This window comes from Pezoporus occidentalis, unplaced genomic scaffold (assembly GCF_034315485.1).
Source record: "Pezoporus occidentalis ecotype Australia unplaced genomic scaffold, CSIRO_AGI_Poc_V1 ctg241, whole genome shotgun sequence".
Classification (NCBI taxonomy): Eukaryota; Metazoa; Chordata; class Aves; order Psittaciformes; family Psittacidae; genus Pezoporus; species Pezoporus occidentalis.
The window spans coordinates 339,468-355,010 of record NW_026914297.1 but is presented as its reverse complement, the minus strand read 5'-3'; the positions used below and the strand labels follow the sequence as shown (position 1 = coordinate 355,010).

At 47.3% G+C, this 15,543-nt stretch overlaps 1 protein-coding gene across 2 annotated transcripts in view; it reads left to right on the top strand.

Moving 5' to 3' along the window:
- The window catches only part of GOSR1 (golgi SNAP receptor complex member 1), a 28,489-nt gene extending 23,122 nt beyond the window's left edge, over nt 1–5,367 (top strand). For both annotated transcript variants that reach the window (XM_062622402.1, XM_062622401.1), the window contains exons 8-9: nt 1,816–1,898; nt 3,093–5,367. In XM_062622402.1, coding sequence (XP_062478386.1) covers nt 1,816–1,898; nt 3,093–3,217 — 208 coding nt within the window. In that variant the 3' untranslated portion in view covers nt 3,218–5,367. The remainder of the gene's footprint in view (nt 1–1,815; nt 1,899–3,092) is intronic.
- The last annotated feature ends 10,176 nt before the right edge of the window (nt 5,368–15,543 follow it).

The following is a 15,543-nucleotide window of genomic DNA, read 5'->3' as shown; positions in this document are numbered from 1 at the left end:
CCTAAAACTTCCCTTTTTATGTTTATTTTTTTAAAGCTAATACATCAACATTGTATTAAAATGTTAAATCTTATAGAAAATGCCAGGGCTTTGCCTACATGTTATCAAACTGTTCGTAGTCTCTTTATGACTGATGAATCTTCAATTTCCTAAATGCATATCCAAATTTACCAGAATGCTAAAATAAGCTTAAAATAATATATTGATCTGCCCTGTCAATGCATGTTGTTCTATTTAAAAGAATTCTCTATATAGAGCTCTTGGAAGAGTATTTTTTGTGACCTGAAAGCTACCAGAGACATCAGCTGGCCCTGCTGGCCCCTCTCTCTCACATAGGTTTATGTGATGAGCTTGTCTTGCTTGCCAAGGTATTCTTCTACTGCTGAAACCAAAATCATACCTATTATAACACTTAGTCTTTGGCTTGGTGAGCCCTTAGTTTTTATGGACAAAGCTGGTTGGAAAGGGCAGCTTCCACCTGAAGAGGTGGTGGTCCTTTTCCTCGTCTTTCTTTTTTTTCCCCCTGAAAGTTTGCCTGGCACGTTATGGGAAGGCTAAAGATCCTCTATCGAGGGCTACTTGAGATGGAGTAGGCAGATATAATGGAAGAGAGCCCAGAGGAGCTCATTGCTCCAGAAACGCTTTAGGGATCATTGATCCAGGCTGTTTTCTTGGTGAAGATGTTTGTGAACTGTGATCGTGACCTTTTGCTGTAAGACTTGAAGGGCAGTTGTTAGGCTTGGCTCTGCTGGATTTGGCCTGCTGTTCCCGTGAAACTGGCTGCAGTGTCCTAGCAGAGAAGGCACTGGAACACCAGATCCAGAGCTGCTCATTGCAAGTGTTGTGCTCCCAGAGAAACTTGAAGTAAGTTTTAGCAACCAATCTTTGCTATAAAAGCATTGGGAGCACCCGTTCTGTGCCTGGTGAGCGAACAAGTACAATTTGTCTGTGTGACTTTTCCTACCAGTACATGCAGCTAGACCACGTATTAGTAAAGAAATGGAGTATAAAACTTACATATGCATGGATAATATTCTTAATTAGGACCAGAAATCTCTCTCATCTGTGCTTTGCTGGAAGCAGCGTTTGATATGATTTCATTATACACCAGCTCCCTCAGCTCCAGCTTATGGAAAACAGGTTGGGCTTGCTGTGAAGAGATGTTAACACAGGAGTATCCAACCTTCACCGCTTCCCTGGAGTCAGGGGGCAGTATTACTCTGGAGTCAAAGCAAGTAGATCCCAACATTCTGTTTGCTTATGACTGTATGGCCCAGCTTGGTTGTCCAGAAACCTTCTGTGTGAAGCTATATGAGCTGTGTCAGGTCTCAAACTGCACTTAATATCTCCTCTCAACCAGCACGTTCACTTTGCAAATTGATTTGTAACTGTGAGTCAGCTTTTATTTGCTTAATACTTCTGTAGCCATCATCCCCTGATGGCAGACAAGAACTTTCATATGACAGAGTAAGTATGGGGCTTCTGTGATTAAACAAACTTCTGAATGTAAAGCTTATGCCAGAAGAGTACTTTTAGGTTTGGTTGTAATGTAGTGCTGTTTTTTGAGCTGGCAGAGATATGTCAAACCCCAGCCTGTTTCAAGAAATGTCAGTGTTTGCAGTTGTTAATAGGTTATCTAAAAAGAGAAATCGTAGTGTAAAAGGTAGAGATTAATGGGGAAAATGTGGTTTCATTCATATGGCTTCACCTCATTCATTGTTCTCTAAAGAAGCCTTGCCTTCTTGCTTTCTTCTTGTTTTAGCTCTAGATTATTCTTAGCACCAACAACTTGATCCACTCTTCTTCTTTCTCCAGCATTGCCATGGCAACTAAAGAAAATATGACTTCGCAGAGAGGGATGTTGAAGTCAATACAAAGCAAGATGAATACCTTGGCTAGTATCCTTCCCTAAAATACTGTGCTGCCAGTGCAGAAGAAGAGGTATAGTACAATTTTTCACTCTTGTCATTTGGGAATCAAAATGCTTTGCGATGTCAGTGGCTGGATGATGACTGAAGCGTCTTAAAGAGGGATGTGGTGAGTAAGTTGGTTTTACTCAAATTTGAATACTGCATATAAATCAGTGTAGCTTGATTTTCAGGTGGAGATTTGCAGCAGCATTTTATGGCCTTCCCTGTTGTGTGGTTTTGTAAAAGTGATTTCACTTCTTGCTTTTTGCTTTTAAGACTGTCCAGAGCTGAAGCTTGGCATACATTGCTTCTTGTTATGGTTTACAGCTGAGTATTCATGACCTCTTGCCTTGTCACAGTCTTGGAGATGTTAAGATTTTGGCTCCTTGGTTTCTCTTCATATTCTGTGCTCATGGCTAAAGAATGTGCCAGATTGTCAAGTCATAAATGTTTGTCCTTTTCCCACTTGTTCTTTGGGCCCTTATGACAAGAAGGAATAACATTAACGTCATTTGATTAGACAGATTACATCCTGAAGAGATGGATCTTGGTAACCCATAAGTTTCATTACAGTTCTTAGCAACTGGCAAGAACAAAAATGGTTCAATAATCTTTGGCCTTAAAGATTCTTGGTTCCAAAGACATGAACCTCTGAAATTTATTATCTTGTTGGCAGTTTTATTTTGTACATTAAAAGACAGTTTTACATCTTTATGATTTTACAGTAGGAGTTCATCCTTATGTGCTATCCTTGAGCAGTGCATAGTCACGCAATGTGCATGATTTTCTCAGTCAAATGCCTTTGGTTGTTCCCTTCGCCAGTAGCAGAATTCCATTAAATACATTCCACAGATGTTTTATGTAACTGCCCCATATTTTTTTCATACTTATTTAAACACAGTTATTGAAAGTAACTAAGCCTCACCTACTGGAGATTAAATTACATCAAATGCTGGTAATTTAGGTGATGAATTCTGTGTTCATGTGAGCTCTAAGCTGTTCTGTTCGCCCATTTCTTTGATTATTAGTGGAGATTTATTACTGTGTCTGCCTTTTTCAGCTTTGGAGAAGTTCTGCATTTCTGTGTGCTGTACTGTTGGGGTTTCTACATGCAGACTTTGGGGCTTGTTAGTTAAGAAGTCAAGTGTTTTCTGATATGCCCTTGACTCAGACTCCTTAAAGATCGGTTTCCAGCAGTGAACAGCCTGATTCAAAGGATCAACCTTCGGAAACGACGGGATTCCCTCATCTTGGGTGGCATTATTGGCATCTGTACCATCCTACTGCTGCTGTATGCTTTCCATTGATGGATGTTCCTCGATGGACTTTGCTAAACTCATCACCACCAACCCTTTCCCCCCCTCAGTCAATGAAAAGTGAGTGGGGGAAGCGACAGACTTCCAACAGCCTGCTCATCACGGCTGGGAGCATCAGCATGATGTCTAGAGCTTATGATGGTGGACTGTGACACTGGGTTTGGGTTGAAGCTGCGGTGTTCCTCCTTCCCTGCCATACATCTTCCTTTGGTTTAAATTTGGTGGGATTTGTTTGTCTTTCATTCCCCTTTTCACTGCAAGGTAAGTAAATACGGGACGCTTACCAGAACAGGTGGAAAAACTTCTGTGCTCAGCAGTGCTGGGGAGGTCTGTTGTTGGCTTGTAAGTAGAAGATCATCATTATGCTTGCCTCGGGTGGAAACTCAGCAGGAAACCTGTTTTCCCCCATAGGCCAAGCACAATACTGAACACTTTTGCCCTGTGAGAAGAATATTGCAGCTTTAAGCCATCAGGTTGCTTTACTACTAAATACATGTTCTGTAATCCTTTTTTTAACTCATGGTTGAGATAGTTATGTCTGCATCATTTGTGCTGTGAAAACTGTGCTTCACACAAATTCCTCAAAGTAAAGAAACAAACAGAAAGGGTTCTTTAGTTCACTTTTTGCACAGGATATGAATAAATTACCCTCTGAGGAAGAGTTGTAAGGTTTCTTGTGGCTTTAAAGGGACTAATGAGTCCCCCTTTGTAAAAAGGGAGCACAGTGTCCTAGCAGCTGTTTACTGTAGTGTTCAGTCATCTAAGAAGTGACCAAACATGAGTTCCACCTAAAAATAGTCTTTTGGGTGTAAATACTTTGATTTTGGCTGGCATCATAAAGGTCTTTATAAAGACACGATAAGCAGTTTGAAAAGTCTATATTGTAATTTAGATAAAGTTATTCTAATAGCATTATTATTTTTACACTGTAAGTAGGATATAACCTAAATGCCAATTGGAAATGAGAATTATGATGGTTCTACCTGAGGCAGATGGGTCTGCGTGTGAAACTTAGGGACATAACACCTCATAGTAAAAATCTGAATGTATGAACAGTAAAACAAGTATTATTTACCAGTATCTGGGGAGAGAAAAAGCCTTTTTCCCTCCAGACATGCACCATGAATCCTGTTGTGTTGCCATCCCTGAACAGAGCTGACGTCAGGAATGGCTTTGATATTGCACATTCACGAATTACAGATTTTCCTGTTCTTTCAACAGCTCTTTTCCATCTGTCATATCATAACTCAAGAAATTCAAACCGAGGCACTGAAATAGCTTTCCAAGAACTTTTAACTCTTTTCACAATCAATTTACAGTGCTCCTAACAGATTTCATGTATATCATTACCCACAAATGTCAAATAGTCTCCGAGTTCTCTTCTGGAACAGAGTCTGGTGGGACAGACACAATTTTCTACTGCTTTTTATAGTGTCTGTGCAGTTTCTTTTGGAGGGAGTAAAGGCTCCTGCCTATGTAGTGTGAAAAACCCACACTGTTGCACCTAAACTGTTTGTGTGCATTGGAAGGTTTATTTGCAGACTAATACTTTGTGCTAAAAAGTCCACAAAGGCTTTCTAATCGGTCCTCGTTGGGGTTGGAAAGCATTTGGACTGCTACATGTAAACCTGTGGGGCTGTATTTTACATAAAGGGTGATGATCCGGTTGATTTGGGAATGCTCCTGGTTTGAAGTGTTCATGAAAGGGCTTTATGAAAAACCTGCATGGATAAAGGAGGTTTATTAATGAATCTCTGCACTGGGAGATCAAACCTCTTCTCCCAGTGCTTTCTCTTTGATTCCTTCACCATCCTGAGGGACCCTGATCAGCAGTCGTGCCTCTGTTTAGGATTTGTGGGATGTGGTTGCTCTATAGTTGGCAATATAAGATCTGCAGTACCGTAAAGAAATTCATTTATTTACTCTGATAACAGCCTTTTTGCTGGACTTCATTGATGATTTGGTGCATATATTTAATCTTACTGTGTGAAAAAGCTGCTATGGAGAAAATGTAGATTATAATAAATATGTAAACAACTGATTTTTCATGTTATGAAAATGTAATGGAGGAACTGATATATTTTAGTATAAAATAACCAAAATATACTGCATTCTCTCTGATAAAGCTTTACTGGAAATGGTTTCGGTGTTGGCAGCCCCTCCATGGTTTTTATTTGTGGTGAATAATACATTTAATTAACCTTGTAGTTCCCCCTTTATCATCTCCTGGTAGTGCCCTAGCAATGTGAGCAGGCAGGTTTGCTCTCTGCTGTGCTCACATAGAGCAGAGGGGAAAGACTCACTAATTCTCCTGGACATCTCTAATACATGAAGCTGTAAGCTGGAGCAATGGGCTGTAAAATGAAAACAGTGGATTGTAGTTTTTCATCTCAAATCTCAAAATACAGGCTTGTACGTCTCCTGTTGCTAACTATGTTCTCTGAGCTTTTCCTTCTGTGTGGTTCCTCTTGCTGTAAGGGGAAAAAACGCGGTTCAAGTCTCATTTGTGCAATTCCTGGCAAAGCTGCAGTTCTGTAACTCAACCAAACAGAATTGTGCTAAGAAAATTACTGCTAAGGCATTGAAATGACGTGAGGAAATCCAGAGTATTTCTACAGGGCACATTTCCCACACGCACTCTAAATCTCAGCCATAACTTACCCCCCAGCCCTGCGTGGGAGCAAGCCTGAGCAAAGGGGGAGGCTTTGGGACCCAGCAGTGGGGGCTGCTGGTAATACAAGAGCATGTCCTTCCTGGGAAGGCATGATAGTGATTCCAGGAGCTTTTGCATATAGAGGTGTGGTATAAATTCCTGCTGGATTCGTTACATGGAATAATCAACTTGCATTTCTCATTTGTAGTTTTAGAAGTCCTTCCTTTCAGCGCTCTTAAGGTTGTTGTGAGAAGAAAGAGTCAGTTCCTCCCTGGATGTTGCAAGCAAAAGAGCAGCACTAGAGTTCTGGGTGATGTGAATGCTTCAGAGAGCTTGTCCAGAGCTTGTCCCCTGCGGAGCTGCATTCCTGAAGCTCCCCCCAAAGCTGCTGCACAGGGACTGGAGCCTGGTCCACCACCTCTGACTGTGCAGTGTGTGTAGTCGCAGCTCTTTTAGCCGCCTGACCACAGCAGCTTGTGTCCCAAGATCACTTAATGCAGAGCCTTTTCCTACTTTTACATTTTTTTTCTCCCCCAAGCTTTCATTTGACACAGGAGGAGAGGTAAAAGCTGTATTGCTCTGAAGAAGGAAGTAATTCCAGACCCCCTTAGAGCAGTGCCAGATCGTGAAATCCTTCAGAGCAGTGGGCCTGTGGAGCACCGTGCAGCACAGGAGGCTCCAGTGAAAGACATTCCGAGCCAAAACTGAGCCATATCCTAGGTGACAAGTCCTCTTGGTGCCCTGTGTCTCTTCTGTCAGCTGGGTATGTGAAACCGGTGGTGATGCTCTCAGTTGGGAATGCCCAAGTGGCTGTTGGTCTGTCTCCTACTGAGTGAAGGCAGCAGTTTGAGTCAACACCCAAGACAGAAACCAAACCCCTTTCTCACAAAGTATCCCAGTCCAGACCCCTGTAACTGATTGCACTTTCTGATATTTTGCTTTCCATACAGCTTCTTGAAACTTATTTTATTGTAACTATTGTAATTATTTTTGTTCTCACCTATTGTGCATTCTCTGTGTATTAAAAAAAAAGCTTTGATATGTAATTTAATAATAAATTAGAATTCTAAGCAAGGTGTTTGGTTCTTTCCCCCTGACAGTCTTTGCTTACCTAAACCTCAGGGAAGATGCAGACAATATTCATTTCTCCAGCTTAGGGTTGACACTGGACAAAAGGAATAGTGTGTTTCTCTGTTTGGGTACCAAATATCAGATGTGATGGAGCGTTTCCTGGCCCCAAATCCTTGGTGTGATGGGATGTGTTTCCTCCTGCCTGTATGTGCAGACCTGGACTCCTCTGCTTCCATTTCAAGCATCTGCATTGGAAAGGCCTGAATGCAGTCAAGACTTTCAGATGGAACAAGGATGGTGCTCTGTAGAGGTAAGCTTTACCAAATTTTCTATGTATCCTTAGCAGAAAACATTCAATTCCCAACAGCACCCCAAAACTGCTGCGTTGACTGATGTTGATTTGAAGAGATTTGGTAGTTTAATAGCTTCTTTTTCCCCTGCTCCTCCAATCACAACACAAACGCCAAAAGAAAGTAGGTACTTGGAGCATGGTACGAGCAATTGTAAAAGCTCTCTGTTCTGTTGTGTCCTGTAGTTTTGTAGCACCTCTGCAGCCTGAACCCCCTCCATCCCTGGGTGTTCAGACCAGGCAGCATCATGCCTGAAGGACCCGTCTGTATCTGGTGGGGTTGCTGTTGGTGCTCTCTTATTTACTTCCTATGGAGCCAGGCTGAGAGAGCTGGGCTCGTTCAGCCTGGGGAAGAGAAGGCTCCAGGGAAACCTTAGGGCAGCTCCCAGTGGCTAAAAGGAAGGAAGATGGCGAGGGGCTTTGGACAAGGGATGTAGGGACAGGACAAAGGGAATGGCTTTAACCTGCCAGAGGGGAGACTGAGATGAGCTCTTAGGCAGAAGCTCTTCCCTGTGAGGGTGCTGAGGCGCTGGCACAGGGTGCCCAGAGAAGCTGTGACTGCCCCATCCCTGGCAGTGTTCAAGGCCAGGTTGGACACAGGCTTGGAGCAAGCTGCTCTGGTGGAAGGGGTCCCTGCCTGTGACAGGGGTTGGAACTGGGTGAGCTTTAAGGTCCCTTCAACCCAAACCAGGCTGGGATTCTCAACAGAATCTGCCTGGCAGCATCATTCCTGTCCACCTGCGTGAGGCTGGGATGGAGGGAGGTAGCTCTCGGCTGTTGTGCCGTGCCTGCAGTGCTGCTTTAAAGCAGAGGTAGTTTTCCATATCCTTAATGTGCCTACTAAATATTCAGGAATGACCATGTGCTTTCTCAAGGGAAAGCTTTGAATGCTTCAAGCTAGAGAGAGAAACTCCAAAAACTTGTGGAAATGGTAAGGCCGTGCTGGGAAGTGCAGTTGGTCTCTCCAGTTGCAGCGCTGGCAATAAGTGGTGCATAAAATTCCATCTTCGTTTGGATTAGAAGCTACATTGTTAATGGAGCTGCATCCCTTTTTCCAGCTCCCTGTGCAGTCAATAATTTATAGTGGCACAGGCGTAAGAGACATATTTTTAACCATCCGCCTCCCAGAATACTGTTGTTCATACTGAAACCCGCTGCCCTTCCTGCCAAGCTCGGGCGCAGTGGGTGTTCCTGCATTATGGATGAGCCACGCTCTGCTCCTTTCGTTCTGGTGCAATTCCATGAGCAGATTTCCTGCTGAAAGGGAGCTGAGCGCTCCATTAGGAATTCATAGGCAGAGACAGGAGTGCCTTTGTTTTCCCCTTGCCTGAACGTGGGAGATGCGCTGCTGCGTGGACTTGGTTCCTGACTGGTTGAAGAGAAGCCCCAGTGTTTCCAGGAGGTGTTTACATCTGCTGCATGCCAGAACCGGGGTCTGCAGGTACCAGAGTGCTGCCAGCACTTGGGCTTCAGCATCTCATTAAACACTCAGAGCCTCCTCCTGCCTTCATGTTCCTCTGCAAGCCGGCTCAGCCCGTTACAACCGTGTGTGCTGCTGCTCATCCCTCGTTTCACCTCCGTGCCGTGGCAGCCCTCCTTTGCTCTCTGTGCTGATGGGACCCTGAGGCTTTGCTAACCCAGTTTTGAGAGCGCTGAAGTCTGGCCACAATTAAAGTCCCTCTTTAAAGCCTTTGAAGCAGCATTTGCAGTTCTCATTGTGGGTTATTTGCTCGTCGTCTTCGCTTTGCGCCCTGTGAATGAGTTAGTGTCTGGCCAGCAGATAACGGGGTCAGCCTGTGCTGTGATTCTGAGAGGTCTTCTGCAGTCGTGCCCATTTTGGCCTTGCATCCTGTGCTGCTTTACCTTTGTCTCCCCATCAGAATCTCCTCTCTTGCTTCATCCGTGTTTGGCTCCAGGTGGACTTTTCAAGCACAGGAATGCAGTTTTGGTCTCATTTTGATCTCTTTAACAGAAAACGCCTCTCCTGGCTTTGAAGTCCACGAAGGGGGTCCCGGGGTGGCTCGAAGCTCATCAACCAAAGCTACATGGAGAGCTGGAAACCCACTGCTAGCCGCTTTGGTGTGGGAGCACAGTGTGCTTCTCCCCGAGCGCTGGGAGCAGGAAGGCTTTCACCCCTCCCGATGTCGGTTTGGGTCTTACCTTCCTTACCCATCCCCATCTGCCTGATGCAAGGTTCTTGGAAGCGAGGCCAATCGTCCTCACCTTTCATTTGGGACCAAAGATGTTTGGGTGCCTGTGTCCGGGTGGGAACACCCCCGTGTGCTCCCCCACCTTCCAGCACAGGGGAATTGAGGCACCCAAGTAGCCAGGCCGAGTGCCGAAGGGGGTAGATGTGGATATTTCCCTGCTGTGCTATAAATGGAGTTCCCTCTGGGTCAGGCGTGTATCACCAGTGCTAAATTTACTCTAAAATATTACTGAGGTGGGGAGGTTTGTGAGTCAGGTCTATAAAAGCCTGCGCTGCTTATGTAAAGGAATAGAGCTTGGGAAGAGGCAGCGGGCGGGAGGGCTCAGCCTGCAGCAGAGACCATTCCTGGCATGGTTCTGCCCTCTCCACAGAAATAGGTCCTTGTGCTCAGGTAGCAACTGTGCCTTCAGGGCTCTGCTGGCCAGCTCTTCCTGTGCTTCCATATGCTTCAGGAAATGTAAATGGTCCCTGTGTAAATATAAGCTTGTGAATGAAAAAGAACCCGAAACATTTGGGGATGATCAATTCTGGTCATGCCTCAGGGACAGCTCAGCTCCAGCTGGGCCATGGTGCCTCTGGGAGGGATGCGAGGGGTGCTGCCATGGGGATTTCAGTGTCCAGATCTCTTCCATTCAGTCCGGCCTAGGTGTTTGGCCTTTGAAAAGCTCCTGGAGGCAGCTGTGTCTCTGCTACCAGAGCATCCCTGTGTGTTTCACTGTCGGATGGACACACGTTGGCCATCCTGCACCACCACCAACCTCCTCAGGTGTAAGCACAGACATATCCATGGGCAGTGAACCTCTGCTTCCTCAGGAAAAGCTGTTCCTTAACTCAACAGCCCAGTCCCTTCTGCAAGCGTGGTACCACTGATGCCCTTCAGAGGTGGGTGCTGTTGACCCGGTTTTGGGGACACTTCAGCTTATCCCCACTGTGTGTTTTGCAGTCAAAAATCAAGGTAACAATAGAGCATCGCTTCAGAGCTTTAGGTCTTATCACCATTCCTTTAACTGTATTACATTTTGCTGTGTACCTGGGCCATCTGTTTCGGAGCAGTAATGAATTACAGTGCACTGGGTGATGTGCTGGTTTGTTGTCCTGCCCAACTGGAGTTGGAGAAGCGATCTGTTTGCATCGAGGAATATAAAACACAGGTTTTACTCAACTGGACCCGAGACCAAGTAACTGCTTTAGAACCTGCAGCTGATAACGAAACGTTTCCAAGAGGCAGCGAGCTCAGCAGAAGGAGCATTTCACCAGGAAAACTTCCAGCTTTGCTTTGTTCCATGCTGTGTGCTATTAAAGCAAACAACTCCACAAGCCTCAGAAGCGTTCAGCAGCTCCTGACCGAGAATAGCATCCGACATTACAGCTAAGCTGGAAACAATGGGGGCCATCAGTTGTCTTTTTCCTTAGCACATAAAGCGGTAGCTTAGCTCATGGAGAAACCCCCATTGCTCTGTTGGAGGTATTGGATGGGAGTTTCCATCTTCTGAAGGATGCAGCAGTAACCACCATGAAGGAAAGATCCTCATTTAGAGCAGTGCCCTGACCCGCTGGTGCAATTCCCACTTAGCCGGGTGAGCCGCGCTCTCCTCCTGTCCCCTTGTGCAGTCCTAACCACTGGTCCTATAGAGTACCAGTCTGACACCAACCCCGGTTTGAGATGTGATGGAAACATCTGCCTTGTGCCACGTGGGATCAGGTGAGTCCTGATGGAACGCTAGGTAGATGTGGGAGCTGTGGCTCTGGGTGGGCAGGGGAGTGGTGACAGCTTTGCACTGGAGGCAGCAGAGTCATGCCGCGAGGAAGTCTCGATCCCTAAAGGGGAAGGCTGGTTCTGGGTAAGGAAATGGGAAGATGGAGGCACCTTTTTGGCACCCTTACAAAGCCAAGCTCAGCTTTTCTCCGCCGTGGAGCCCACCAGGAGTGTGTGTCATTGAACTGCAAACCTTGAAGCTGTCCCCTGCACACCCTGATGTCATCTGGAACCTCCACAGTCACAGAAACCAGTTGAGGAGCTGGGGACCAACTTTTTGTCCTTTGCTTGAACCCCAAAGCTCATGCAAATTCATTAGCAAAGGCAAATAGGAGGTGAACAGGGAGCCTATGGTGTTTAGCAGGAAACACGCAACGTGGAAATTGGCTGTAAACCTCTTGCTGTTCCTTTGCCAATCCATTATACATGAGCCCATCAGAGCAGGGTATTAATAAAACAGGAGGCTAAAGCGCTCGGCACTCCCCTCTCCTCGGTGAGACATCAGAGGCGAGGCTGTCAGCTTCCTGCTTTGAGGTCTGGAGCCTGCATCTGCCCGGCTGCTTCGGGGACATGGTCGGGATGCTCCGAGGGGAATCTCGCCACCGAAGGGGAATGTCCGTAGAGCTGGGGTTTGATGCGAGTGAAATCCAGGACAGTGCCATTGTTCTTTCCTCTCAGCTTTCTCGCCGGCTGCATTCTTTAAGCAATGCACGCAAAAGGCCAAAGATGGCTTAAAGCGACCTCCAGCATCGTGTGCTGAGGTGCCAATTGCAGCTGCTCCTCGAAAGCTCTCCCCACCGCCCGTGTTTTGTTATGCACAGGTACCACCAACCACAGCCACAAGTCCCTTTGCTTTGCTGCGTACTGCGGTGGGAGTCACACTGAATTTCTCACTACCTCTGGCTTGTTTCTCCCTCAGGACAGATAAAGGGGCTCTTTGGACCTCCCCTGTGCCCACACTCATTGCCCAGAGCCTTTGTGCCTCCTGCACTTCTAGGTGAGCAGAGGGAGCAAGGGGATGCTGCTGAGTAACACAGGCAAAGTCCAGGAGTAGCTGCGGCGTGGTGTAAACTTGGCCCCGTGTGGCTGTGAGCATTTGTGGCTGGTGGCTCTTAAAGGTCTGAGCAGCTGATACGTGAGCTCTGGTATGTGAAACTGCACATCAAGAGCACTGATTTAGGTAGCATTACTGAGGGGGGGGTGTTTAGGAGTGAGAACCAGCAGATCCACTCCGACCTGCAGTTTTTAAAGCGGTGGGGAATGGATGGTGCCAAAGAAATACATTTGATGTGCTGAAAATGCACGGAGCCAGGTCGGGGTGGGTAGGGCAGTGTAAGGGAAGGGCAATGGGACAGAGCAAGCTGAGCTCATTGCCAGTGTGCTGGAGGTGTGGAGCAGCTCTGCCTCACTGGGATGTGCTCGGGCAGTGCTGCACCAGGGCTGTGCTGCCTGAGCCGTAGGGAACCTCAGGGACAGTCCAACACTGCGACAAGCTGTGCCTTACAGGGGCTGGGCTTTGTGTTATGGCCACAGGCAGATCTAGAACTAACTCCTGTCCCTTTGGTTGCTGTCTGAGATGCACGTGAGAACAGGGCTGGTTTTCATGAGCTCACGAGCGTTTGATCTCCATCCTCTCTGGCTTTGAGTTCCTGGGTTTTTTTACTATTGATTTATCTTTTGCCACCCAAAAACCCCTCCAGTTTGTAGCCTTATGAAAGGAAAAAGGGGTTTATCATAACACGGCTGGTTGAAAACTACAAATACACCAAAGCTTTGCTGTGTCACATCAGAGGGATTTGGCTTTGTACCACAGGGATTGCCTGCGACGGTCTGTTCACCCTGCTGCCTCGCCAGCGCGGGTATAGCCATTTCCAAAGGCGACCCCAGCAAGCCAAAGAGCTGAATCTGTTTCACTGCAGCGTTTGCTGCTGAGTTACAACCCATGGGCTCCATCGAGGGAGCAGAGCCCTGGGCAGTGCTGGTGGCTCAGTGCTCCTCAGTGCCCCCAGTTTCACCTGCCTCTGCCCTGAGGAACCTCACTGGCTCCAGGCAGGGCCATTAAGCGGCTTTGATGCTGAATCACGCTGCGGGCTGCCAGCATTGCAGAGGGTTTGCATCTGTCTTTTTCCATCGTAGACATGGATGGAAATGGAAGCGCTGTGTCTGGTACCAGCTCTGCGGCCATAGGGGCTCATTTGTGATCCCTGCTGCCTCCTGTGTGCGTGCTGCTTTGCTGGGAGAGGGAAGGAGTCATCTTTGGGAAGCTGTGAGGCTGTCACCTCCAGTAAGTCCTGCCCTGGGCTGCTCAAGTGTGTTGTACAGAGACAAGAGCTGTGTAGGACAACCAGTTCATCCCAGACTTGGCAACTGGTCTCTCCAAGCTGAGCTGGGTTGGAAGCAGCAGTGCCATTCGTTCCCAGAGGATGCCAGAGCTGTGAGGTGAGGGGAGGGTGTCGGGATGCAGCTGAATGAAGTGGTTGTGCACTTCAGCTGCAGTAAGGATCAGTGGCCTTGGCTGAGCAGTGTGCTGTTACACAGAACCAAACCCTGGTAGTGACCCAAGGAGTGCGTGATCCACAGCCAGCAGCCTTCCAGCCTGGCTGGGAAAAGGCTGAAGGCAGTGGGTTTGGTAATGGCTGGGGTTTCAAGCCTCGGTTTAAGGGATTTATATTGGTTCCTGGAGCTGCCTGCTTTTAGGCTTTTTGAATGGAGGCAGGTATTGCTGTCACCCTTGAAATCTATGGTTGGATCAATAATTTGGGGGTTTGGGCAGATTTGGAACGTGTTCTGCTGTACTCGGTTGGGCACCGCGCAGTAGGGCCAGCAGTGAGCAGCGGTTCCTAGTGGCTATTCCCCATCCCATCCCTGTGTGCTGCAAGCAGGGAGGATTCCTCCTCCTTCCCTGGTCTGGCAGCAGGCATCCCACAATAGAACCATGGAATAGTTCGGGTTGGGAGGACCTTCAAAGCTCATCCAGCTCCAAGCCCCTGCAACGAGCAGGGACATCTTCCACTAGACCAGGTCCAAGGAGCTCAGTGCTGCTTGATTCCACAGCATGAGGCTGACCTGTCCGGACCTTGGTCTGCTCTGCCCTGTGCTGTTTTCTTCTGCCTTTTGCTTATCTGTATGGTTTTCCACCCACTGCACCCAAAATACCCGCTTCACCCTGCGCTTGCTCTGGGAGTGTGAAGCAATAGTTAAATGTTCAGATGTTCTCTCTCATTTAGACAGAAGAAACAAGTTCAGCTTTGACCATGCATGTTACATTTTAATTTATCTCATGCCAAGAAATACAAAGAAAGTGTATAGGATATACCACATCATCCTGCAGGGAAAGAAACACCCATCAGCAAAGAGAAGCACCCAGCTGCGGTTCCTGATGTGTTCATGCTCTGTGTGAAACGGGGCTCTTCCAGTTTGGCTTCAAAACAGGAGGAGCTGGTGCATGGACGGTGGTTGTGGCAGTGGGGGGATAGACCCTGCGCTTCCATGCAAGGATCGCGTCCTGGGCACCATCTAACACGTGGCATCAGGGTTGCCTTGGTGAATCCTGCACACGTTCCCTTTCTGATGTTTCTTATCCCGGATGGGTATTTATAGGTTCGAATTTTGCTACCTACTGGTGTCAGCAAATGCTTTACAAACATTCCCACTCTGCAAAGGCTGCTTTTCCCCAGCACCCCCTTGGCTTGTGCCCAAGCTTGGGAGTTTTCAGTTCAAACCGAGCGGTCTTCGCCTAAATTAAAGGTTTTCTATCGAAAGAAAAACGACCTTAAATCTGCGATTGCCTCAGCTTGACTGTGCAGCCCTGGCCGTGGTCCTGTGACAAGGACCCGAGTGATCGGGTGAGGTTGGGCACACTGGGGATACAAAAGGAATAGGTCATGGGAGCAGCCCAGCGGGTGCATTTCTGCAGCCTCCCCCTGGACTCTGAATGGAAACAGGGGATTAATTTTATCTAAAAGGCAGGATCTGCTCCCCTTGTCTACATGGAGAAGTCTGTATTTGGAAGGGCAGCTACTGCAGGGGTATGTGCTGGAGTCCGGGGCAGGGCCTTGGAGGAGCAGTTTCCCTCCTCCTGGATAACCCCTGTCAGTGAAGCCCAGCAATGGACACCCAACGAGACCCTGTCTGGACTGAGGAAAAGGCAGAGGATGGGGGGGAAGAGCCTGTGAGGCTCGTGCATTGCTCTAGGGGGGAAGCATGTGAAGTATAAACAGGGGACGAATGGGAACGGGGTGAAAAACCCACCAGTAAAATCAAACCCCCATTAGCAAGC